Source organism: Musa acuminata, chromosome BXJ1-4 (genome assembly GCF_036884655.1).
Source record: "Musa acuminata AAA Group cultivar baxijiao chromosome BXJ1-4, Cavendish_Baxijiao_AAA, whole genome shotgun sequence".
Taxonomy (NCBI): Eukaryota; Viridiplantae; Streptophyta; class Magnoliopsida; order Zingiberales; family Musaceae; genus Musa; species Musa acuminata.
The window spans coordinates 2,127,378-2,154,887 of NC_088330.1; the positions used below are offsets into that span (position 1 = coordinate 2,127,378).

Consider the following 27,510-nt stretch of genomic DNA (forward strand, 5'->3'; position numbering starts at 1 on the left):
CCTTTCCACGGTGAATAACATTATTGTACGGAACGGACGGCTGGATTGGCGTTTACGCATAGAAAAAATATTATGCGGGAATATTTTCAGCCGTCCACTGCCATTTTCCATCTCAGCGCAGTGGATACCCAGTATCATATCACCCCCACCCTTCTGTTCTACTTCAGGCTCCACTACACCCTCCCTCCTCTCCTCCCGCCGACATAGGCGATCGCCGAGAGAGCACCGGTGTTGGCATCTCCTCCCGAAGCCCCGACGCTGGCGCCTTCTTTCAATTTCCCCCGATCGCCGGTGGGGGAAGGCCAATTTGGGTTCCTTACGCTGGTCCAACCATTTTTCTGGTAGATCTCCGGGGAGCCGTATGCCGTGCCGTTTTTCTTCTTTCTCTGCAGGTCTGTGGTAGCTCTGATGCTGTCCCGAGCTCCTCCTTCGCTGCTTCTGGTGGAATTGGATCTTCAGGACGTAAGCTTTCCTTGGACTTCTGGTTTGCTTTGTTCCCGATGATTGTTGTCTCTGGTATTTCTAAGGATTTTATCTTGCTTCATTCGGGGATTATGGTTTTCTTGGTTCCTGATGTTTGTTGTCTGTGCTAATTTCTAAAGATTCGGTCTTGCTTCGTTGTTGGTTTGATTTTCTCGGTTCTAAAGATGTTGTCTTGCTTTATCTTGTGAAGAAAGACTTCGGACTCCTTGTTAATGTTATGCTATTATGAAAGAAAGCACTTTCCCACTATATAAACATCTTTCTCACCAAATATTAGAATTGAAAATGTATCTGATGCTGCTTTAGATGGACAAGGTGAGCTCAGCATCCAATTTACTCGAACAGTTACGACAAACAATAGCAGCCAATTCTTGCTTTAACAATTACATCTGGTCATTTACGTTTGAAATCCTCAACTTAGTTGTGTAGTACCGAATTTGAATAGTGGTGTGGCAGATTTGGGCGCTATTACACTGATTACATTATATAATTTATGTTTTAAGTTCCTAAACGTTTTGTGTGCCATGTGTGAATTTCATTCGTGCATGTCATCTGTTTATTGCATATTTCCCAAAGAAACGAACCTGTTGAAGAATGATAAAACCAGTATTATTTGGGAAGCATTGATATGCTGTGGAATTAATTTCCTTTAGGCATAAACCCAGTCTTGGTGCTAATCTTTTAACAATTATATGTCATTCATCTTGCGATGACAACAGGATTTATATGTCATTCATATGGAATCAGTGATCTAATTGAATGACCAATTGTCTTATGCATGCAGTTTCACTTGACTATCCTGATTCCTGTTTCATATTCGTCTAATTTTAATCCTGTTAAAGTTCTAATTAAAATCTTATGCTCTTCCCTGCACTCTCTGTTTTTGACTGAAGTTCATGACCCTGCTAGGTTGAGAATCCCTATTACCACCAAATTGTCATTTCAGGCTGTTTCCTCACTCTATTGATAGATCAAATGCTTCCTTCCTGGTAGATCAAGCTAATCAATTATGTGATTCCTATCCTAAAGACGCCACATTAATCCTTACTGGTAGGCAGAATTTGGGTCCATTCAACCTTGCTTAGAGGATGTTAATGCAGTTTTGCTTGAGTTGCCTGTCAAAAACCAGTCACTATACTTGATGTCAACTTCTAGCACAAGTGTTTCACAATGTCAACATCAGAAGTGAGAAATTTACCAACCAGGCACTGGCCTAGTGATTTATTCCATCTTCATCTTTAAGCCTTGTGGAGGTGGTGTCCAGGTACCTGACTCAGGTGATTCTTATGGTGGGGAATATCCCTTTTATTATCCTGAAAAGAATAAAAAGGTGTGGTAATTAGTTTTGTTCATTTTTTCAATAATTCAATGATTTATTGAATTCTATAACATGATGCCTCAGACTTGGTGACAATGCTATTCATGCAAAAATTCTATAATCTGTCTCTTACCTGTTCTCCAAGTTTCATCAAGTTGATGAAAAGTTACTATTTTTAATGTAATTATGTGCTTGATGCAGTAGATGAGTGCTGTTTAGTTGTTTAACAGTGTCATTATGCTTGACGAGCACTTCAATGGGCCGATTTCTGATGCAATTTCAGAGGCTACTATTCATCATAATTGTGCTATTTATGACGAATATGAGCAATGCAATAAGTTCAGATGGTATGATATTGTCATTTAGACTACTAAGAGTTGCTTCTATTATTTTATCTGAAGCTTTTAATCTGAATTTTTGCACAGGTGAAGTGCTGCTTAGCATCAAAACAGCAATTATTGGTTCAGATGGTATTTTCCTCAATTGGAGACAAGAAGATCCAGATCCTTGTAACTGGAAGGGTGTAACATGTGACACTAGTAATAAGAGAATTATTTATCTGTAAGTATATGTTGAAATTTCTCTGTGCAGTTTTTTGTGCTTCAGTGCATGTTAGAATTATGCCAACTTATAGTAAGATAGGCTTTTTTTCAATCTGATTTCGCTGATTAGGATTTGAATTGGTTGAGTCTGATCCATAATCTGAGCCTTTTTTGGTGGGATCAGTCATTTTTCCCACACTTCCCAAGCCAGTCATGTCAATATCAACTGATTTCATACCAACTCTAGCAGATTTTTATCAAATCCTTCCGGTTTGGTCAGTCAATTTTTGGTCAAGTCAGTTAATCACGAATACAATTCTATCCTGTGATACTTAACTAGTAGTTGAATCTAGCATCTCTTGTTGTGCACCTAAAACTAGTATTCCTCGAGAATTTTGTATCAAGTGAGGAGGCTTGTATATTTAATGGGGAGCTTCTAACTGCTTGGCGAAGCTCTTTGTGTAAACACCATTATATACTTTCTCAAGTACGAATGATTGTCCATCTTTTACCTCAAAGGGATAAATTTTGTCTGGCTATGTTCAAACCTGATTCATGGTGGAGTGCTGTCCAAGGGCCATGATAATACAGTTATGTTCAGAAGACACCTACAACACAGGCTCCTGTGAGTGTCTTGTTTCTTCTTGTGTATGTAGTGGAGTATGTCATAGATGGAGTTTTGGATGTTGGTCACTTGAACATATTTTGTTTCTTAGTCCTCCTTAATTTATGAATATTGAGGTTGTGTCTGCATGTAACTGGTTTAATGTGCTATTTGTTTCAGGAGACTTGCCTATCACAAGTTGATTGGTTCAATATCACCAGAAATAGGGAAGCTAAACTACTTAAAGCTGTTGTTAGTATTGTCCAAACAAAATTAATCATCTGTCATTATTGTTAAAACAATAATTATTTACTGCTGCCTTTAACGTTTTTGATGTAGAGCTCTACATGGCAACAGTTTATATGGAGTCATACCTCCAGAACTAGGAAATTGCACAGAGTTACAATATTTGTAAGTTTTTATTTTTGTTGAATGTATCATTATATTACAGCTTAGCTTGTTACTTTCAGTTTATTATAATTAAAATATCACAGAATGCTTATTATTTTTTCTTTTGAGAAATTCCAAGTATCACTGCATTAATGTTCCTAAATAGTCCAGAATATGTACAAAATAGTAGCTGTCCTCATTGGTAGGACTAGAGAGCAATTGTAACTTAAAAGGACTGGTACGTGATGGTTCATTATTCAATTCACAATGTGATTTTGTTACAACAATATGTCCTACTGTCACGGACGATCATTGCACACTTGCAACACTTTTATCAACGGACTGTTCATCGCTTATGCTTGCTTGTATAGTTATTTGACACTTTGTGTTGCCTAGCTTTTATGTGTTTTTGCTTGGTTTTTGTAAATCTAGACAGTTTGCAAGGTTGCACAGCATTCACTCATCATACTCGACAAAACTGGACCAAAACCTATCGCATTTTCGTATGATATGACCTGATTTCTTAAGCCTACTGTGCAATACAAAATGTCAGGCATCTCAGCCCATTGGAACCTCCCAAGTGGCACAGGGTTGAATGGGGCTTTGGGCTAGTGTTGGGCCTTGTTTGAATACACAAATTTGTATGCAAAGTGTGTGTAGGCTTGCCTAGCACCCTGACACCCTGTTGAGCCATTGTTATGGACTTGTAGCTATCTTTTTCCCTTCCAAACTTCTTGATTTTTTCTTGCATTCCAGTTATTTGTTGAATTGCTTGAGTGCTGTGCTTTTGAGAGAGATGTTGGGACTCGCTCGTCTTTGAAACTAACCAACCTTTTCTTATTTTACAAGTCTTTTAGGTCCCGTGCTAGATTAGACTTAGGCTGACCCTTTATGGACGAATAGCGTAAGGGTGCCTTATGGCTTAGGCAATTTAAGCTAAGTTCGTGACATTTAGTATCAGAGTGGGCAAGTGACTTAAGCAAACAGTGAAAGTTCACACACTTGCCATAGTGAATCACCGTGGTGAATCGAGTAAGACTGCTCAAAGGGGGTAGCTATCATAAGCGACTACAAGTGCAAACTCGCTCTCAAGCTATTGAAGCCGCTCAAGAGGAGCGTGATAGCTAGAATGACGATTAAGAAGTTGGTAATTTTCCGCAAGCGTAGGAAGTGCGATCCAGAATATCGACTATGGGAAAGTAAAAGAACCATATGGAGAGGCTTGCAATAGTGGAAAACTCTCTCTATGTCCTTGAAGCGAGCTTGAAGGAACTCGACCATAGCTAAAAACGACTCCTTGGGGTAGAGAGGCAGAATTTCAGATCGACATGATGGAGTCCCGAGTCGTGGCTGATCTCACCACAAGAATTACGGTGCTAACAATAGCTCTTCATGCGGGAGGGGGCAACACCAGCATCGCTTCGCCACAAAATCTGAAGGTACTCGAGTTGGCTACAAGGGCACAAAGGAACTTGAAAATTTTCTATTCGACATGGAGTAATACTTTTGGGCAATGAGGTCTGATTTTGAAGAGACTAGAGTGTCAAATGCGATCATGTATTTGAATGAGGGCTTGAAACTTTGGTAGCACACCCAATGGCAAGAGATCCAACAAGGTTGGTGTTGGGTGGATACATGAGAAGAGAAAGAACTAATAAAAGGGGTTGAGTTCGAAAGACAAAGTCCTAATATCCAACTAATGCTTCTTGTGCGAAGGGTCACACATGGTGAGAGTGCCCTCGAAAGCAGGTACTCAACGCGCTAACAACATCAATCCATCCCTTAAAATTTGATAAGGGCAAGGCTGTTGCCCTTAGTTCGAGCAGCTCAAAATAAAGTAGCAAAAATAATATAGTAACGATGAAGAAGAGTTGCAGGGACTTGATAAGACCGATGCGTTTGTTGAATGCAGTGCAGGATCAAGTGGGGAGCAAGTTAAGGTAAAGCAACACAAAGTAGAGAGCTGTAAGATGTATATGGACATCAAGCTCAATGGTTGAACAATGCGTGCGATGGTGGGACATCAAACTCAATGGTCGAATAACCTGTGTGATGGTGGACACGACGGGCACTACCCCTAACTTCATAGTCGATCATGAAGCAAGGTGACCAAGGTTGAATCTAGATAAAAGCCCAAGTCGAATGAAGATTATGAACTCGGAGGCCAAACAAATATCTTAGTTGGCAAAGGGAACCCTATTAAAATTAGAACGTGGAGCGAAAGCACTAACATAGTGGTGGTGCCATTAGACAACTTCGTGATTCTCAGGATAGAGTTCATGCACTCGGCCAAGATGGTGCTGATGCCGTTCCTAAACTCTCTGTGTTTGATAGGCAGTAATGACCCCCGTGTGGTTCTAGTTTCTTAAGAAGGAACCAAGGATTTGTAACAACTTTTGACGCTACAACTAAATAAAGAGGTACATAAAGGTGAACTAACTTTTATGGCTATAGTGAAGGGAGTCACTTGAATTGGAGATCGCTCAAGAGAATGCTATGGCGGTGAACGTTTTAAAGGAGTTCACAAATGCTATGCCACCCAAGTTGCCGATGACTCTGCCTCCATGTAGAGGCGTGGACTATTGCATTGAGCCTGGAGTAAATCCTCCAATTTGACCTTTATACAGCATATCCCTATCTAAGGTAGAGCTCAAGATGTAGCGGGATGAGTTGCTAAGCAGGGTCTTATCTATGGTTTCAAAGCATCATTAGGAGGTCCAATTCTCTTCTAGAAGAAATAAGATGGGGTCTCTAATTATGTGTCGACTATCGAGCCCTCAACAACGTGACGTCGAAGAACAAGTATCTATTCCACTAATTGCAGACTTATTCAAACAATTGGGCAAGACAAGGTACTTCTTAAAACTTGACCTTTGATCGAGTTATTGGTTGGTACGACGAAGCGAAGACTACTTGTGTGACTAGGTATTGAGTGTTCGAGTTCTTGGTGATGCCTTTTTACTTAACCGATGCTTTGACCACGTTTTGCATGTTAATGAACCAACTGTTCAGGGAAGATCTGGACAAGTTCGTGTTCATCTATATAGACGTTATTGTCATCTATAATTGAACTCTGGAGGAGCATGTCAAGCACTTTCGAACAATATTCAAGGTTTTCTAGGAGAATATTTTGTTCGTGAAAGGGGAGAAGTGCTACTTTTTATAGACGAAAATTCTAAGCTTCGGGCATCGAGCCAGTAGAGGGTTGATTCGGATGGATAAGTCCAAGGTGGAAGCTATTATGGAATAATGAACACCAAAGAGAGTGAATTGAGACCGTTCCTTGGTTTTGTTAACTATTATCAACGTTTCATCTCAGGGTACTCGAAGCACGTAGCTCCATGGATGAAGTTAATGAAGGAGTAGCCTTGGTGATGGTCAGAAAAGTGTGAAGCAACATTTCAAGACCTAAAGGCTGCTATGTTAGAGGAACCAGTGCTCATATTACCATACTATGGGAAGCCTTTTGAAGTTCACACGGATGCTTTGAACTTTTCTCTCGGAGGAGTTTTTATGCAAGAAGGTCACTTAATGGCTTATGAGGGTGCATTTAGGAACATGTTTTAAATGTGCATTGAAGGCCTAATGCACTTTTTAAATGTGAATTGATATTTGGTATTTTTTTTTCAAATCACATTTGATCTGAATCCTACATTGCAGATGCTCAAATGCTGATGCTACCTTATGGTAGCTTTAGCATTTCAGCATTTGCGGGATGCTAATGAAAATTTTCAAATTTCCTAAAGTATCATATGACATTCTCTAAAATCATAAGATTGTCACTGCATAATAAAAACCCTAACTCTCGTTTCCTTTCCCCTTCTCTCGATTTCTATCGTCGTCGACTCCTCTCATAAGTCCGTCATGCCATTGTTGGATGCTTGGTCCGTTGGGTCGCCTGCTTCGTCGCGTTGCATACTTTGCTGATTCGCTTGCTTTGTTGCGTGACTAATCTTAAGAATAGTACCAACTCTATTCATTTATATCTTCAAAGGTTATTTTACATTCATTTATATGATTATATATTTTTATTTATTATATATCTAGACCATACAATTTTTTTTTGTAAGATTACATATATTTATTTTATTTATTTTCTTATCAATTTAAATGAAAAATATGTATTCACTTTAAATAAATATTAAAAATATTAGATGGGTAATTTTATCAAAGTATTCAATGGACTTTTGAAATTTAATTTTACTAAATAATATGTACGTCAATGCACATTTAAAATGTAATTTTTATCAATTGTTTACCAAACGCTCAAAGCATTCTATAACTACACAGAAACCTCTCTCTCCAAATACACATTAAAAATACTAATGTGTACCTAAATACATCCTGAGAGCCGCAAGTTGAATGAGATCACATGACAATATCTCATGCACGGGGAGATGTCAGAAGTGGTGCAGTGCTACACTATGTACAAGTGTGGAGGTACTACATTCTCGGAATGCGATTTGTGGTAAGGATGAGCAATATCACACTGAGTTACTTTTAGACTCAGAAGTTCTCCTTAAAGTAAGCACAATGACAAGACTTCCTAGTTGAATTTTATATGGTAATGGAGTACAAGTTTGGACGAGCAAACGTCGTGATCAATGCCTTAAGTAAAAAGGTCAAGTGGGTGAATGTAGTGCAACTAGAAGGTGGAGGCTAAGCGAGTCAGTTGCAATCTAACTTTCTTTCCAGGATATTGTAAAGTGATCCCCAAGTAGTAAACTTGATGGGAAGTGGTGAGTTGAAGCAGATTTAGTCAACATCTTATGAAAAGTGAGTTTAAGCCATGCTAATGAATCACAAAACAAAACTACCCAACGGAGTGGAGCAGATCGAGTACTTGGTGAAGTGGCGAAAGTTGCCTAGAATAAAAGTTAGTTGAGAGCTAGAAGGTGGCCTGCGACATGAAGAAACAATTATCAAAGCCTACTAGCAAGCGTCGACGAGGGTATTAACAAATTAAGTGGGGGAAGGAATGTCACAGACGATCATTGTGCACCTGCAACACCTTTGTCAATGGACCTTTAGTTGCTTAGACTTGCTTGTACAGTTGTTTGGCACTATGTTTTGCCTAGTTTTTGCTTTTTTTTGTGTGTGCTTTTGCTTGTATAGTTGTTTGGCAATTTGCAAGGCTGCATAATGATCGCTTGCCGAACTATGCAAAATTGGGCAAAAATTGCCCGTTTTCACTTCCTGCGACCTGATTTCTCAAGCCTACGGTGCAGCGCAAAACATAAGCCATCTCAACCCCTTGGAATCCTAGGTGGCACAGGGCTGAATGGGGCTTTTGGGTAGTGTTGGGCCTTGTTTGGATACACAAGCTTGTACACAAAGTGTGCATAGGCTGCCTAACACCCCAACACCCGGTTGAGTGGTCATTGTGGACTTGAAGCTGTCTTTTTTCCTTCTAAGTCTTCGTTTTATGCTTGCATTTGAACTGTTTGCTGAATTGCTTGAGTTTTATTCTTTTGAGTGAGACGTCTAGACTTGCCACCCCCCTATCTTTAAAACTAACTAAACTTTTCTTGTTTTATAGGTCCTTTGGGACTTGTGCGGGGTTGCACTTAGGCTAATCCTTTGTGGACGTTACACTTAGTCTGACCCTTTGTGGATGGATAACACAAGAGTGCCTCACGACTTAAGCAATTACAACTAAGTTCATGATAGTATGGTCGAGACAAGTGGCATAATGTGAGTTCTTTATTGGCCGATACTTGTTTTGAAGGAGTGCACTTGTGTTATTAATGAAGCCTTGGTGTACAACATGTTAAATGCTAAAACTAAACAAACAGAGCAGATTGTGAGGGAAGCTACCTCGACCCAACATTGAAATGATTATTTTAGTTCTAACATTTAGTTAATTTTTTATTGATCCATAATATAATTATGCTTATTGTAGTCGGAGTACAACATCAACAACAATAAATAATGTCCTAGTTACTTGGGATAGGTTACATCGATATTTTTCTACCACTGAGCTTTTTGCACAACAATATGCTTAGTTATATTAAGAACAGTTAAATTTTTATTTAGAGTTTCTAGTAAAATCTTCTTAAGTCTCTCTATCCCTCTTCACACTAGCAATACTAGTTCGCTCATCTTATCTAACTTCAATATCTATAGGTCTCCTTAAAATATATCGATACCATTTTCAATAATTCTTCCTCATGTTATTCTCTATCGGAGCTATTCTCACATAGAAATATTTTTTTAATCTATCATAGTAACTTCACACATCCATCTCAACATTTTGATTTCAATAATATAAACTTTTTTTACATAATTTTTTTAAAACTGTACAATACTTAGATCAAGTATTGCTGACCTAAGAACTATTTTATAAAATTTTTCTTGTAATCTTAAAGGCACCCGAAAATCATACAAAACTTTTAATGTCCATCACTTTTAGCAACCCAGTTTTAGTTCTGTAATTAATGTCGTCATCAATTTCTCCTCCACGATGAATAATGTAATAGCTTGGATGAGTTTGGTAATAATTTATTGCAATGATGTGTCCAATTTTAGGATTCAGTTGACTTACACTATCATTATGACCATGTTTATGAATTCTTGTATGCTTTTGTTATTTTAGAGCATTTGTTTACAAATGTACTTTGTTATTTTAGAGCATTTTTACAGATCTCAATGGTGGTAAAAGATTTATGTAGTCGACCCCAAATAGTTGGGACTTATGCCTTTATTGTTGTTGTTTACAAATGTACTCGTGTATGATCTTACAATATGAGATATATCGTCAACTTGGTAATGTTCTCTCTGACTATCAACTGGTTTGCAGATATTTGCACGGTAACTACTTGAGTGGATTTGTTCCTTCAGAGTTAGGCAATCTTTTAATGTTGCATATATTGTAAGTTTGCATTCTTGTTGTTCCATTTGTAAGTACATATATTGGCAACTATTTAACAGGATGATGTGAGCTTCACAGATTGTATAGCTTAATGTCTTATTTGATTGTAATAAACAAATTTCAACATACCTCTTCTGAATTATGCAATATGTTTATGACATGTAAGAATTACATAATTGTATATCAAGGCAATGTGGGTAGTTACTGATATGGACTACATCATGGAAAATGTGCGTTCTCTATGCATGTGCCAGTGATGTACCAGTTATTCATAATCTTGTCATGGCATCAAGCTGCTTTAAACAAAAAATAAGTATGTTTCTCATCAATCAATTTAATGTCCTTGGCTATTGTTGGCATATCTTGAACTTGCTATACATCTTTATATTTGTTATTAGTCCTGAATGCAGAAAGTCATGTCTAGCTTGTTCTTCTGATTCTAAAAGCAATTTGACTATGGAATGGTCTTCTATCATCTCCTATTTTATGGATATCAAGAGATTCAGCATTTCTTTTTGTAGAGACTGGTGCATTACTATGACAATTGTGCTTTCTCGTTTTACATTTATTCCTCTGTATTCTGTTAGGGACATCTCTAGCAACACTTTGAGTGGAATTATTCCTCAATCTCTTGACAAACTTACAAAATTATCAACATTGTAAGTGATTCTCTATGTCCAACAATAAATATGTAAACAAGTTTATTGATCATTGAAAACTAATTCTTGCAATCTTTTGAAGCAATGTGTCTATGAACTTCCTGACTGGAAGAATACCATCTGACGGTGCATTCTTCAAGTTTAACGAAACCTCGTAAGTAATTACATCATCACTTTTAATGCATGTCATTGGAACCAATGTTAAGACCAAAATTTTAGTTTAGATCAGTTTTTGCTCCCTTTTTTGAGAAAAAAAATCATTATTTTTAAATGGTAAGTTGCAATTGATGCAGTAATTAAGTATTTTTATGGTTAAATTATCATTCAAACTAAAATTTTCAAGTTTTTGTTTAGACCAAGTTGTAAGTTAACTACATCCTCACTTTTAATGCATGCCACTATAATCAATGTCTAAGACCAAAATTTTACTTTAGACCAGTTTTTGCTACTTTTTTTGAGAAAAATTTCATTATTTTTAAATGTTAAGTTGCAATTGGTGCAGTAATTAAGCTATTTTTATGGTTAAGTTATCATTCAAATTAATTGTGTTTGGTTTCAGCATAGTTGGTGAAAGGTCCCATGTAAATGCTTAAGCATGTTGTTTTCTTGGGTATTACTGATAATACCATAGTGGCCAAACCACTTTCTGGTATGCAATACACTATATCGTGTTGGAGCATATTGGAACTTCCAACTTTTGATCTATGTTTTTACAGTGATAGATCACAACAATGCTGTTAGACTGTCCTGGCCTGCAGGCTGATCAGTACAGGGTCTGTACCTGAGATTTAGTTCCTTGTACCCATGTATAGAATTGGAAAGGGAGCCATATATGGATTAAATCCAAAGAAAATTCCTGGGCACTCATGCAAATCATACTAAACCTCTGATACAAGCCACATTCTGCAGTTTTGTTGGTAACCGTGGATTATGCGGGAAGCAAATTGATGTTGTCTGCAAGGATGAGATTCCATCACCCTCAGGAGATTCTCAACCAATTTATGCAGGTTTTGTGCAGTCTTTTCGATACATATCATCTTATGTTGTATCACCGTGTCTGTTAAGAAATGTGTTAGTCCTGTCTTCATAGTTATGCAAAGCTATTCAATAGTTAAACTTTTATTTTTCTGTATTCTATGAAGAAAAAAATCTTTTAGTCTGTATTGTTGAGATCTTCTTGTTCAGAGTATGTAATTTGTAGAGCCAGAGGCCCAGAATAGTCTTGAACAATGTTTCTGAGATCACCTGATCTCAAGCTTTCAATATTATCCTTGGATCCAAATCAGGTAGGACTGTACCATGAGGTCTAAATTTTGATGTTATAATCTCTAACATGAAAAACTTATAGATACCAATTAGGATCATTGGTGTGAGGAAAGGCAATCTAAGAAAACTTTATTTGAGTTAATAAATAGAGATTTGTTGGCTTTTGGTTTGACTATCGATATTGCTGTCAGGAGAGCTCAGAGCTCAATGACAGGAAAGGACTGATGTAACCAACCTCAAATGGTTGGAAACTTTCATCTTCTTTCTGTTGTTGGATGTGTAAAATATCCAGCTTGAACTGGTATTTACAATCGCCAATTGAGTTGTATTGCATCTTTCAATTATCTGTATCAGGTGAATGAAACGCAGTCACAAATAAGCTATTTAACATCAACAAACTCCTTCGAATTTTCAATTCCACATCACCTGGATTCTCTTGTAAACTGTGTCCTCACAGTGACATGTTGGCATGTTGGTGAATATTGGACAGTATTGTGTTCTTGAACAATGGTTTCATACTCATCACACTCTTCTTCCAAGCATCAATGATGTCCTGACACTTTAATCTCCATTGTTACCTGGGTTGTGTTCTCACATGTCAGCCTGTTGGGCACTTCAATAATCTTGATAGTTTGAAGATTATGCCAATTGAACTCTTTAAGTCAAACTCATAAATAAGATTATATTTTGACATCTTGAAGATCTTTTTTTCTTTCTTGATGATATATGTATTAAGAACTTTTGATGGATATCACAAATCTCGAAATGTTGTTGCTATGAAGTAAATGCCTTATTCCTTCAATGTTGTAGTGCATGCATAAACAAACTAACACTTCAATTTTATGTTTCAGGTTCACATATGAACTTTTTCCAAATCTTGCATCTATAGTCAATTTACAAAAATATATGGCTCAACTTACACAAACACACAAAAAAAGGAAATTGCAGAATGTTAGTGACTTAGTGTTATAAATTAAATATTCTTTTTACCATTATGAATTAATTAGCCGAAAGTGACAGATGAGACAATTTGGCAATTAGCTTGTGAAAAACATGTAATCTTTCACTACTTCCACTGTGAAATGATTAATGTTTTAAGTTATATTCCCACTTGGAGAGTTGGATGCTCCAGTATGCATCTGAATCCAACAATTGCACCTTTGTCTGGGAAACATTATTTCCTTCTAAGGAAATTGAGAAATCGAGCCTAGTGGTAACATGGTGGCTCTTACAATTCGGGAATGTTTTTCTGGCTTTTTGCTGAAATAATGATGTTTGTAGTCTTTTACAAATGAAGTAATTAAGTTATAACTGTTTTATATTCTTATTATAACTTGCTATTCATCTACTATTCAATTGATTTGCCTTTCTACTTTTCATTACTTCCAGATATTTCAAATTTTTGAAGAAAGAAAGACTTAAGATCTGTGAGCCTATTTAATGAAGTCCCACGTTAATCTTAAATATCATCTGGGTCATAACAACATCCGCTGTAGGCTGCTGCATTGATATTTTGCATCTGGACAACTTTGTATAGATTTACTACTTATTACTAACTTTTCATTCCTTTATTAATTTGGAGAATGTGTTTTTTGTATAAAGACATATATCTACATTGAGTGCTTTCTTATTTAGGATAGAATCTTATTAACATATTTTCATTTTGGAATGTTAAATTTAAAATTTAACACCATCAAGGGTGGTCTCAATCTCAAATGAAACAGGGAGTTGCAGTAGGGCACGGATAACTAGCATGAAATTGTGTCAAATTGTGTGAGAATGGATCTTGATCATTTTCATTATCAACAAAAGGATCCATGTAGCCATAGCTGAGTGGTTGGGCATTGTGGATTGCTGTTGTTTGTTGATGAACATTTAGATTTAGAATTTCCAACTGTCCTCCTGTTATAAAATACTGTTGCACTCAGGGCTTCACTCTAGAGTCTGTTTGCTTATGCAATGTTTCCAAGATGAACTCTGACCCTAGAGAATGTTGGAAGTATGAACACAGTAATTTTTATTGACTTATTTTGTTTCATTACTTCATACTCCTATTGTCTTTTATGAGATGGTAACATATTTGTGCAGGTCCAGTAAAACAGCCAGCAAAGAATTCGACTAAGCTTGTTACAAGTGCAGTAGTAACAGTGGGAGCTTTGTTGTTAGTGGCACTAATGTGTTTCTGGGGCTGTTTCCTTTATAAGAAATTTGGTAAAAGTGATGTCAGTGGTCCAGCAATGGATGTCAGTGGAGGTACCAAAATTTGTTGAGTTGTTGCTATGAGCATTTTGACATATATTATTTTTGTTGATTCTGATACAGTATTCTATCTCAGGTGCATCCATAGTAATGTTTCATGGGGACTTGCCCTACTCATCGAAAGATATTCTCCGAAAGCTGGAGACCTTAAATGAGGAAAACATCATTGGTTCTGGGGGCTTTGGAACTGTGTACAAGCTTTCCATGGATGATGGCAATATTTTTGCATTGAAAAGAATAATGAAGACAAATGAAGTCCTGGACCGATTTTTTGATACAGAACTAGAGATCTTAGGGAGCATTAAACATCGTTATTTAGTCAATCTCCGAGGATACTGCAATTCCCCTTTATCTAAGTTGTTAATCTATGATTTTTTACCCGGTGGAAGCTTGGATGACTTTTTACATGGTAAGTTCTACATGCATTATCATACTGAACTTAGTTTACATTTTTAAGTATTATGCTTTCTAGATTTATTAGGCATTATTGTGGAAGAAATTTTGTATAATCTTGTTGACCATGCCACTTCTTTGCACGTTGTTTAGCATCTAGAGTTTAGTTGTTTTTGTCATTGTTCCTTCGACATTGAAACATGGTTTGTGCATCCCAACTTTGGTACCATAATCTTATAGGATTGGCACATGCCAATTGGTACATATGATATACATTGTTATACCAATATAAACAGTAAACTGAAATTTTGTTAATCTTTCAACACCAGCTGACATGGTCATACACTAGTTTACTAGTACGGTACGTGTTGTTGACCTGGGTATTTGAAACCATGTGCATCATTATTTAATAAATGACTATGCTGATTCTAGATTTGTTCTAAACCTATTTGTTTTTATGCCATGGATTCAAATATCATGGTGTATTGATTGTACCATACCGGCTCAACCATTTCCAATATGCAATATATCATAATGTTCTAAGGTATATATCACAATATTCTGAACTGCACCACATGCTGTACAGCTCAGTATCAAGATATATATCCTTATTATGAATGGAAAGCTGTTGCCTTGGTGGATAAGTTTGTCTTTCATTGTTTCTTTGGGAAAAGTTCATTTGTTCCTTTCCAAAACATACTGATAATAATTGTTTTGAACAAAGATTTTCTACAGGTAGGATTGAACCTTTTTAGAACAAACATGAACGTGGAACTTTACTGAGTACCTTATCAAATCATCATCTAGAAGTGACAGTTTTCATCACCCAGATGATTTGCAACTTGAAAGGTACTAAATTAAAAATTAATGAGTGATGTTACTGTCAACAGAGTCAGCTGTGGAAAAAGGTCCATACAGCCAACCCAAAGTTGTGGACAGTGACTCGTCATTGTTATCACCATCAGCTTTCTTAGCAGTTTCTACCAATTATTTTTATTACAAAAGTATCATTGTTATTACCAATTTACCATGTTTATATACAAAATATCTGTGGATTTTATTTTTCTTGCAAGTATATGGTTCTTTCAGTTTCATCATTATCATCTGCTGAATGCATTTTTATGCCATGTTATTGGTATATATTGTTGTTGAATTCATACATGTTGCTGGATGCTCCTATGTTTATCTGGATCAATATTATAGGTTATTATTGTATAATTTTTAGGCATTCCTTCTGCATGATAAGATGCTCCTGGTTGTTCATTCATCATATTATGGAAATAAATCATGTGACGTTTATAATTGTCACTTGAGCAGAAAGATCAGAACAACTGGACTGGGATGCACGCCTTAATATAATCGTGGGGGCTGCAAAAGGTCTTTCATATTTGCATCATGATTGTTCACCTCGAATAATACATCGTGACATCAAGTCAAGCAACATATTGCTTGATGGTAACTTGGAATCTCGGGTATCTGATTTTGGGCTTGCAAAACTATTGGAGGATGAAGAGTCACATATAACCACAATAGTTGCTGGAACCTTTGGTTATCTTGCTCCAGGTACTTCATTCAGTATGCATCACATAAATTTGCTTTCATGATGATGAATTTTATATCATCGTGCCAACTCCTCTTCAGGCCTCTAAGATCTTGCTGTTTGAACATGCACAGATCTTTCTTTTGTAGTGTAAACCATACTGGTTATTGCTCAGTGGTTGTCTGCAACTTATCACCAACATTTCTTCATGTTTCTTTAGATATGGGTTCATTTGTGCAGTAGGCATAGAAACCCATAAAGGTTTTTGTCATTTTAAAATAATGCTAAACTATCTTGGGAATTTGTTTCTTTTTATATTTTAAGGAACTCTTATTCCAGTAACTACTTAGCTAGCTTCTGTTACCATACATTCATTATTTGTTCCTTCCAACAAGGCTTTCAGCTTAATCTTATCCAACCAATGTATGTAAATAATCCATGATGAGTGTTTCAATTTTTGAGAGCTTATGAACGAACACAATTGTATGTCTTCATGCTATCCAGAATTTTGCTTCTTTTCCCACAGCTGTTTACATTTGCCATACACGTACAATATGTACTTTTCTCTATGTAATACATATTTCTTTTTTTAATTATTATAATAATATACTACTTAATTATGCATCCATTTATTACTGGTGGTGAAATAATGTGTGGCTGATAGTTTGTGGGAGATGGATGTAGGAGAAAATACTGTGAAAGAGGAGAGAAGAGATGTGAAATAATGTGTGGCTGATAGTTTGTGGGAGATGGATGTAGGAGAAAATACTGTGAAAGAGGAGAGAAGAGATATTTAATTGAAGAGAGTAAGGAAATCCTAAGTTTCATCGGCTGCACAGAGGAGTCATATTTTTATGAGTAATCCATCTTTATATAGTATATCAAGACCGAACCCACTATTACTAGCTGAAGGCCCATAGATCTTTTGCTTGCAGAATGAGTCTTAAACAAGAAGAAATTAAAATAAATAATCTTGTTAACATGTTTTGTGTGTTGACTTTCCTGATAAACACAAGCTTTTTGGCTGTATTCCTGTTTAATTGTTGTTGTGACTGAAAAACAGCCTAATTATGACTATTTTAGTGATATACAGCTTTCCTTTGATCCTTTCCACATCTGAACAAGAGTTTCATCAAACCTACCCTAAGGTCTTTGGCTGGTTTCCTTGATGGCACTCATAAATAGGAAACTAGTCGAAGAGGATGCTTAAAAGCTTTTAAGTTTTGTTTCTATTTCTCACAGTCAACTAAGAAAATTTTCTAACCAGGATCTTTCCAAAAGATGCAACATTTCTAAGTTCTTATCGACTGTCAGCAATACAATTAAGATATCAGCGGTTAGAAACTTCTCAATTGGGCTCTAACCCAACTAAGACAAGATACCAACTATGAACCTAAAACTCAAGTACAGCTCATTACAAAAATAGATTGACTCATTCAGGCCTAATAACATGATTAGATTCAAAACAAACAATTTAAACCTACAACTGGAAATAAGCCTTGTTCAACTCTAACTAGGTTTTTTTGCTTACCTATCTAAATCAAAGAATTCGAATTTTGCAATTTGCAAGCCCTAAAGAATCAGGGTTTTCAAAGTTTAAACAAAAATATGTATTTTTTATTTAAACCAGACTGCCTGAAATGGATCAGGTTTGCATACTGGTTCTCGTCTGGACCAATAAGTACGGATGGGGCAAAATTGAGTTCCATGTGTGTACTCAACATGTCTATGTTATGGTGTAAGATTAATGGCAGTTCCTTCTCTTTTTGGTCACCTATATGCATCCAAGCTTTTCTTATAGTGTTTTTGTTTTCTTAAACAGATATGGCGATTAACAAATTGCAGCATTTTTGCTACCAATTGAATTTTGATTATCTTATTTGCAGAATATATGCAGAGTGGTCGAGCTACAGAAAAAACTGATGTGTACAGCTTTGGTGTCCTGGTGCTTGAAGTTTTGAGTGGAAAACGACCAACTGATTCATCATTTATAGAGAAAGGTTTAAATATAGTTGGATGGGTATGGTTCTGTCATCAGTCATAATTAAAATTCTTTTAGTTATGATCCATATGCCCTGGCTATAAAGTCACAGGTTTTGGTCTGCTTGAATTGCCCGCTTGCTTAATCTTTCTTGATTTCAGAATTATATTTTCTTCAATAGATATTTTTGAAAAATGAACTTGTATTCCAGATTGATCATTTTCTACTGGAATTGATTGCAGGAAAATGTATGTGATGCTATTTATTGATTATTGTGCATGCATCAGGTGTTATTATGATCTTGTTCTGTTACTTTTGGGTGGCTGTTTCAATTGCTGATTTTCTTAATGCAATACCCAGATTTCAGATTAAGGAGATTGCTGTTTCAATCTCCTCTCTCTTCTCTCTCTCTCTCTCTCTCTCTCTCTCTGTCTCTCTGTGCCATTACCCCTGCATCCACCTCCTCTTTCAGTGCATGTTGCCTCTTGGTATGTGTCCTTCATCTCCTCTTCCTCTGCCGCCTCTTCTCTCTCTGGTTTAGAGATACACCTAACATCAATCCATATCAATACTGTAGCGGTCCCGCTATCAACTGGACTGAGTTTTGAAATCTTGGTTCAACCTACTACGTAATCTGGACATTTTCTGCATAATTTGTCTCAAACAATACATGTTTCTAAGTTCATAATCTCTTAAATGTTATGCTATTAATGTAAGGTAATTACCTTCTTTGGATAAAATATAGCCAAGTTTTTAGAACAATTTTCCAGGTCAAAAATACAACTTGTTTTAATGCTTCTTGGCGGCCTTTTGCTATCTCATGGATGCATGTCCATTCTGGGTATTGCATGGAGATAATTGTGTTTCTGCAGTGGCTTTGTTGAACTGGAACTTGTCCTCAGATTGGAGTTATTTCTTTGCCATCCCAGTTAAGCCTTTTGATTGATGGCCAAAGATAAACTAGCTGCACATGAACAGACAAACCCCTGCATTTGTTCAGCACAGCCAAACAGGGGGCCTCTTTCTGCTTCGCTTGTGTGGCTGTTTATTCTCAGCTTGTGTTTGGTAGGAGCTTTAAAGCCATTGTTTAGGCTTTGGCTTGGACTGAGTTCTAGCAGCTTGAGTCCAGCTCGCCCACAGAGGAGAAATGATTCTGCCCTTGGCAAGATATAGGATCAGGATTGCAGATCACAAATCCACTGCTTTTTTTTTTCGCTTTCTTCAATTCCCTCCACAACCAAAGGTGAGATCACAAATCCACTTTTTTTTTTTTTTTCATTCCCTCCATCACAACTGAAGGTTAAGGTTTTGGGGAAATAGGTAATGTGCTCAGATCATATTAGATAAGAGAGGGAGGAGGAGGAGGAGGAGGAGAAAACAGAAAAGCAGAAAAACCCCAATGAATCAGTGAGCCAAGCCTGAGTGAATCAAGCCTTGGCTCATTAAGTCATCAAATGGAACTGGGCTGTTCAAGATTGGTTGGTTTGCTTTGGGAAAAAGCTGAGTTTGAGCTGAGCATTGGATCAAGCATGAGCTATTCATGACTCTAGGATTTCTTGAAACATTAGAGACCTAGTGAGGGCTAGTTGTCATATCTACAAAAACCTAATTAATTTTGTCTAGGATTTCTTACTGCATATAGTTGGTTTAATTAATGCCATAATGACTTTCTACATGATTTCTTGTTGTTGCAACTAAAAATTCATTAATTAGTTTCCTGTACAAATCTTAAAGAGCATGTGAGTTATTGTCATATTTGTATAAAACATAATCAGGTTTTTCTGTGATTTCTTATGGCAAATAGTTGAATTAATTAATGCCATTACAATTTTTTACATGATTTCTTGTCGTGCAACCAAAAAATTCATTAACTAGTTTCCTGTAAAAATTTTAGAGAGCATGCGAGTTAAAGAAACTCATGAATCTTTCTTCTACTGCAGTAGTCACAAGTTATACTTCACGAAAAAAATGATTTTACTATCTTTGATCCGTGCACAGGCATAATGTGGGTTGGAAGTAGTGAAACTTGTGTCTTATTTGTAAACCTATGTTAGGAAAATAAACATCAAATGGGTTTCATCAGTTTTATTGCCAATTCCCGGGTAGGAAATTGTCTTGAACATCATCAGTTTTATTGTCAATTCTCGGATAGGAAATGGCTTGAACATCATTCTCGTTTTCCTGTTCCAGCTGAATTTCCTGAAGGTGGAGAACCGTCAAAGAGAAATCATTGACCCCTTGTGTGAGGGGGTGCAGATCGGAAGCCTAGATGCTTTACTTTCAGTTGCTATCCAATGTGTGTCATCGTCTCCTGAGGATAGGCCCACGATGCACAGAGTGGTGAAACTGTTGGAGTCGGAGGTGATGACACCATGCCCAAGTGATTTCTACGACTCGAACTCTGATTGAGCTGCATTGTCTGTGCTGTTCATTAACTCATGTTCATGTGAAAATCAATCCGAGGCACTTCAGTCATTAATGCATTTTCATAACATGTTCATTCTTTTGTGGTGTATGTAAAATGATTATCCATCCCCTTTTTCTCTTTTTCAGCAATGATTCCTGTTCTTGTCAGAAAAGGATTTGTCGGCAAACATCTGTATCTTAATAATTCAGGTGGAACATATGTGTAATAGGAAATATGACTAGTTCATTTGTGAATGCAGTTTGTCACCGTTGTTTGTCACCAATGGTAGATTTAACCTTCTAAAGGTGTCAGCTACACATACCATTATCATCAAGTAGTCTCTAATCTCTCTTGTTATCATGCAATGTGTACAAGGGATGAATAGAGATTTTACTTCATAAAGATTTAGTGAGTATATTATTATTATTATTATTATTATTTATTTTTTTAATATATTTCTGGGCTTGGGATGAACAGTGGCAGTGAAGAATGGTTGAGCAGTGTACAGTAGTGACCTATCAGCAGCATTGTTTTCTTGCTTCTTTCTGGTTGATGTGGTTTTCCATGATATTATGCTGTTGTCACAAATGAAAGAGAGATTCCATCTCTAGCAATGAATGGAAATGTTGATGATTGCATTTTACAAGATGTGTAGACCAGGAATTATATTATGCTGATGTAGACAAATCATTCCTTGTGTACTTGCTTTAGAGGTCATGATGCTTATGAATTCCCATTCAAAACCAATCGACTAGCAAAGCATCTCAAATAGATCGCTTCCTCTTCATGGATAATGTCAACAGAAGAAATAATAAAGGAAACTGCATTCTTAGTCCATTTGATCTCAATTCTTTAGCTCACATCTCTTTGGCATCTTTCCACCGTGAACATATCATTCGAATCATTCTTTAGATTTCAAGTACTCAGAAAAAGAAATTTTCTTTCACCTGTTGTCATACTTTAGTGCATCACTATGAGGTAAGGCTGGCATGGGCTCATGCAACTTATTATCTGCTACATTTTAGCAACATGGCATGCTGCACAATCATGAAGGGCTAAAAGCCTAAGAAAGAGTTCGCATTAAGTTGGGTTGGGAAGGACAAGATTCAATTATGGTCCCAATTAATATGATGAGAGCCAAACATAGTGTTCTCAAGTACTTGGTTGGGCAAAGCATCCTAGGCTTGATAGGGCTTATTATGAGCTCAATAGTTGAAGATATAGCACAAGGACATGATTAACTTTCCATATCATCAAATGTTCATCATAGTATCATACTAATCAGAAGAACCATGGAGTTACAGCAAGAAGCTATTAAACAAGATCCCATGACCTAATCTTAATATGCATGCTTGATCAGTATTATGATCCAAGCATATTCAAGTTGAATGTGATTAGCTACAAAAAAAAGGCATTGTTGTAGGAAAGTAAAATATAGTAGCAAAGGTTAACCACCAAGCCTTACAGCCACATGTAAAGCAATTTTCTAGTAGCTACTGCAATAAGCACTGTTGTCCTTCCATCACCTAATAAAGCAATAGGCACAGATAACCACAGCAGCACATACACATTTTCTAGGATGCCAAATGACACTGCATTTGGTTGGACAATGATGACTTCCATAAGTTCAAGTAGTACTCTTCAAAACACTAAGAGACAGGTTATATATACTTCACTTTACCCAACATACTCGTACAAAAAAGGTGCCAACCGATGCAAAGGTAACTCTCATTCTTGCAACTCAAGATGTATCAGCCACAGTTGGAAATGAGCTTTGCTTGAAAATGAGATGATCAAGAAACTCATGACCAAGGACCATCTTTATAATAAACAAATCATTGGCATCTTCTCTGGAGATGTTCGGGTGTCAGGCTCGAGAGCTCCGCAACATCATGTATCACACCTTTTCCTTTTGCTTTCACATATTTTAGGTGGCTAAGGTAATGAAGGTAGTGGCTCCCAACAAAGTGTTTAGACATGAATAAGGACTGGTGGCTGCATAGTCTGACCATTTTAATAAAGATATTTCATATCCAGAAGGGTCCCATTTGATTCCATCCTTCTCTTAAGTACACAAGCATGGATGGTGGTAATGATCCATCCCATCTCTAATCCCATTTTGTTTATGTGCTCCCTTTATCTAGGCAAGGGTCATAGCTAATAGCTTTCCTGATGCACTAATTATGCTGGTCATGTGGAAAACCTTGTTCTTTCAAAGATGCATGAACACCTCATTAACTATAGGAAACATCGGGTTCCCTGTAGACCCACTTCATTCTGTTGTATATTGTATATAGAACTCATAAACCAATACAGATCCTCCTGGAGTTGTCGGCTTCCTGAATTGGATGGACTTAGAGATGAAAGCCACAGGGCCTGAAGCATCCCTTGATCTGCTTTCTCATGCCTGGTGCAACTCTGCTATCAAAGTTTTTAAGCCAACTGTAGATGAATGCTCAAGCATGTTCAAGGATAAACAGATTGTGGCACTGGAGAATGACAAGAGAGCTCCTTCGTCGGTGAGTTGATCTCTGTGCCCTACTTTTCTTCCCTGTTGAAGAAGACAAGCAGTGTTGGTTGTTTTGACATAGCAATGAATATAAGCACCGATCACTCAGCTGCAGAAGGGTGAAAGAAGCTTCAAAGTGGATGAAGGTGATTTCAAGTCAACTCCACAGATAAAACTTGATGATCTTAAGGTAAGAAAGACATACTGGTTAATCTTTGGGAGTAGAATCTATTGCACCGATCAGATTTATTTTGATCTTGGAAGTAAAACCAATTCCACTGATCAGAGTTTCCTTCTTCCTTAGTCATGGATATGGCTGCAGAAAGCAATACATCCAGAACTGGATTATGACATGTGCACAAGGCAGAAATGGGTATGGAGTTTAAATTCTAGTTCGGAGTTGAAATTTACCTGCTACATCGAACAAATATATCCTCCTTGCCAACCTTGCATTCCCTATCTTTTGGACTAGTAGTATATTGTTTCTGCCTGCATTTTATTACATCAGAGATATTTTTAGTGGCTCTAAACATTAATACTTACCTGAACAAATAATTCAAATGGGTTTGTTACCTTGGAATTCAATGACATATGCTTAACATGATTAGGATAAAAAAGTGAACATATCGTAATTTATTGTGTTCTTTCCATTTCATTCTGATTTCTCCATGTTATAAGCATTGCAAATCTATATCTTGCTCACCACTTGTTTACGAAACTAAGTAGGTTTTCTAACCTAATTAAAGCTATACTTTTATTGAATCAATTCTGTAGTTGTCCTCTTCAAGTTTGTGGACATTCTTTGTTCTCATAAATCAATACTACCATTGCTCCTTCCTTTTATCTACAGTCATGAAGATTCAGTGTAGTGTCAAGCAAACCAGTTTGGATTCACATGTTTCACATTTATATTTTCATCAGACATATCCCTCACCTTTGCCCAAGCTACACAATTCCTATAAATTTCTTGAGACTTGTCATGCTATATTCCATCTTTATCTTTCATCATTTAACTTTTGGACTAAACCTGAGCAAGATACCTAATCTGGATCACTTTATTGCTAACCTCCAATCTTGAACATGTATACCATCATTTGAAGCACAGTGATAAGCACACACCATTGAGTACATTCGAGAGTTACTCTTCGACAACACTGCCAGGTTATCTGCTTCACTTAATGCTCATATTTTTACCTTTCAAATTTAAAAGAATATTACCAACAAACAATAACTGCAATAAGTAAGGAATTTATTTTGATGTATATATTTTAGAAAACTAAATGTCAGAGAACATTCTTATAAAAAAGTCCAATCAAATGTGTAGTTCTCAAAAAATATGAAAACACTTGAAGGATGGATGCCTGATGTACAGTTCTCCACATGCAAAACAAATTCAATATCTGGAATTACTACATAACAGTGATAGAAAAGAACTTCTTTGCAGTTTAGAAAAATCGCATCTTGGAATGGGATCTCAATTAAGAAATGGTTAAAGGAAATGAAGCAGAAGCGCAAGGAAGAGAAGCGCTTGCATAAAGCCGAAGTGCATGCAGCCATTTCAGTTGCAGGAGTTGCAGCAGCTCTTGCAGCCATTGCAGCAGAAGACACAGAAGCCAACAAACAGAAGTCACTGAAGGAGAGTGCAGTTGCCTCTGCAGCTGCTTTAGTTGCAGCACAATGTGCCCAAGTTGCAGAAGCTGTGGGCGCAAAGCGTGAACAGCTCTCCTCGGCTATTAATGAAGCTGTAACTGTGACCGATGCAAGTAACATCATCACTCTAACTGCTGCTGCAGCAACATGTAATCTCATTCTCAATTCCCCTATCCCTATAATCCACACAGAGACTCACTCATTGAAGTATCATAACTATTTTCTCCAGCTTCTTATAGATGATCTGAGGTCCAACAATCTCCTAGCAAATTTCTGTTTCCAAATGTTAGCTTATGAACCTTAAGGTGATGCCATATCATGTTGCAAAAGTAATAACAGTCTTCTCTTTTTTGTGTCAGCATTGAGAGGTGTAGCCACACTAAGGGGAAGACAAAGTCACACAAAAAAGATAAAGGGTAGCTCACCAACACTTCTTTGTGATGAATTCGACTTCAACTTTGAGAGGTGCAGAGCATTACTTGCAAAGGGTGATGAGATCCTTGTTGCAACATCAGATGGTAAATAACATTTCACAGTACTAGTTATATTTTATATGTGCTTCATTTAATTTTCTATTGGACTTCTCTAAGAAGCTTATCTAGATTCTCACCAATAGCTCTTTCACATACAATTTTAGATCATATCCTAGGTGTCCAGTAGATCTACTTTAACGATGTTATGTTTAATGCTGTCAAATACTGAAGATCCTAGTACCAATATCAGAGGCAAGCTATTTCTTTTTAATGACACCCATCTTGTTATTTCTCCTGTTTTGAAGCAGGTAAATGCAGGTTAAGATCAGTCTCAGCTATCTTGAACAAGGATGACAAAGTTATCTTGAAAATCAAAAAGATAAATATGCTAATGGCCCTCACCACTGCAACAGAATGTAAGTTGAATATTTCGGTATCAGATATTCCTTCCTCATTGTACCAAATAAATTTCATCTAGTCCTATATTAAACAGGTATTATAAATGAGTTGCACACAAACCCTCTTGGAGAACCTACCCAGGATGCAAATGGAGCCTATTGCATTGAGATGACGACAAGTCAAGGGAAGATTGATCTCAAGATCAATGACTATGTGTGCTACAAGAAATGGATTACAACCATTAATCATATGCTGATGCTATCAATAACATTCAGCAGAAAAGGACATGTGCCCCTTCCATAATCTGAAATTTCTGACTACATTTCCATGTTCATAGCCACTGATTGGACAATAATCAACAATACGTCGAAATTCATGTGTGTGTGTGTATCTTTCTAATAAGATCTGAGTATATAAAAGGATCATGAATTCTCTTCTTTTTGACTTCCCCTTGATCTTGCACTATATAACCATACCATGTTGCTCATCTCAGAATGGCAGATAAAACATATTTCTGTTGAAATAAAAGTGCCGAGCAGCTTACTGGAAAATGGAACTACAGTTGACTGCAACCTTCCAAGTTTTCAAGTGAGTATGCATAAAGAGCCGTGATCATGTATCAGGTCAAAGCACTTGGAGCAAGCTAGAGCGACAAGATACTTGCTATCTGAGAGCTTCTTCCTGCAAGAACCATGGGGTGTTTAGTTATTAGGTAGCGAGGTGAGATTTACTAGAGATGGCACTTCTCTGAGGACATGGGTGCTTTCCTCTATCTCCATCTAATTTCTTCACTCTTCATCTAGAGACTAATGAGCTTATATTCAATCAGGGCTCTACTTACTGGTCATTCAGAGTCAAATATAACTACCTCAATATAAACTACAACTGTGAAAGGGAAAAAAGTTGTCTTTCAAACATCCAAGATTGGTTTCTTAGCATAAAAGCAATTTAGGGCTCTCTCCATAACCTCATACCTTGTCTTCCCTTCATGCTCCATAAGTACAACTACTGCCATGTCCCAAACAAACCTGCCTCGATCATTATAACTGGAGAAAGTTACCTAAAGCAACACAACCATTTCCCCACCCAATTTCTCCAGCAGCAGCCTCAGATCAAGAAGTGTCAATAGAAAGATGCTATGCTCAGTTGATCAGCAACTCAACTTTCTCAAACAACTATAAAATGCCAAGAGTATTTGAATCCCAATACTTATGATGGAAGGTTTTCGAATCAAGCTACCATTTTGCAATGTTTCCTCGTCTACTCCTGATATTTTAGCAAGTCGAGAAATCCTAAGTGCATAACTTCCGGGAAATAAGAAGAACAAAGGAATCGACGCCTTCGTGGCTCACCTCGGTGTGCTGGTGCTCGACTTGCCGTAAACTCCACTTCCGGCTTCTCGCTCAAGGGGAAGAATACGGCGCTTCACCTCCAGATGGAACGTATATGTTCTCCAGAATCCATCGCTCCTCTGCCAAAGGATCGAGTGGTGGAGGATGTCGGCTGATGGGAGAAGAACGGCGGGCGGCGGCGCTACCTGCCGCGTTCTCTCCGTTCGCTCTTGTTTTCACATTTCTATCCTTCCACAGTTCAAATATGTTATATGCACCCTCGCAAATTTTAAGACAAATGTCTCAGAGTTAAGAAAATAGCATATCAGCCCCTATTAATTTTAATATAACAATTGTACCCTCCATATACCTTTATATTAGTAAAGACTTTAACAGTATAACTCGTAAGATCCGAAGCCCGAAGCCCGAATCCAT

The 27,510-nt window shown here is 37.0% G+C and overlaps 2 protein-coding genes and 1 long non-coding RNA gene across 8 annotated transcripts; 2 read left to right on the forward strand and 1 right to left on the reverse strand.

The window, feature by feature from the left end:
- The first annotated feature begins 142 nt into the window (after nt 1-142).
- LOC135585062 (LRR receptor-like serine/threonine-protein kinase FEI 1) lies at nt 143-20,996 on the forward strand. 4 transcript variants are annotated; one of them, XM_065155959.1, is made up of 14 exons: nt 143-462; nt 2,032-2,148; nt 2,227-2,362; nt 3,128-3,199; nt 3,287-3,358; nt 10,137-10,208; nt 10,796-10,867; nt 10,950-11,021; nt 11,777-11,874; nt 14,222-14,386; nt 14,469-14,801; nt 16,103-16,348; nt 18,212-18,345; nt 20,497-20,996. In XM_065155959.1, exons 2-14 carry the CDS (start codon nt 2,058-2,060, stop codon nt 20,713-20,715), a joined length of 1,782 nt encoding a protein of 593 aa, XP_065012031.1. In that variant the 5' UTR covers nt 143-462; nt 2,032-2,057; the 3' UTR covers nt 20,716-20,996. The 4 variants fall into 4 exon arrangements, with proteins under 4 accessions (XP_065012031.1, XP_065012014.1, XP_065012024.1 ...); XM_065155942.1 differs by having other exon boundaries at nt 323-462; nt 2,003-2,148; XM_065155952.1 differs by having other exon boundaries at nt 448-462; nt 2,021-2,148.
- A 1,191-nt stretch (nt 20,997-22,187) lies between these two features.
- Nucleotides 22,188-27,341, reverse strand: LOC108952560 (uncharacterized). 2 transcript variants are annotated; one of them, XR_010497532.1, is made up of 4 exons: nt 27,097-27,341; nt 23,634-23,711; nt 23,428-23,538; nt 22,188-23,264 (listed from the first exon to the last, which is right to left on the reverse strand). It is a non-coding gene; the product is annotated as an uncharacterized LOC108952560 (long non-coding RNA). The 2 variants fall into 2 exon arrangements; XR_010497537.1 differs by having other exon boundaries at nt 22,188-23,331.
- LOC135641014 (uncharacterized) lies at nt 23,062-26,181 on the forward strand. Of its 2 annotated transcripts, none has more exons than XM_065155978.1 (7): nt 23,062-23,232; nt 23,332-23,412; nt 23,527-23,595; nt 24,667-25,021; nt 25,232-25,390; nt 25,654-25,761; nt 25,839-26,181. In XM_065155978.1, exons 1-7 carry the CDS (start codon nt 23,062-23,064, stop codon nt 26,045-26,047), a joined length of 1,152 nt encoding a protein of 383 aa, XP_065012050.1. In that variant the 3' UTR covers nt 26,048-26,181. The 2 variants fall into 2 exon arrangements, with proteins under 2 accessions (XP_065012050.1, XP_065012056.1); XM_065155984.1 differs by having other exon boundaries at nt 23,338-23,412.
- Nucleotides 27,342-27,510: the final 169 nt, after the last annotated feature.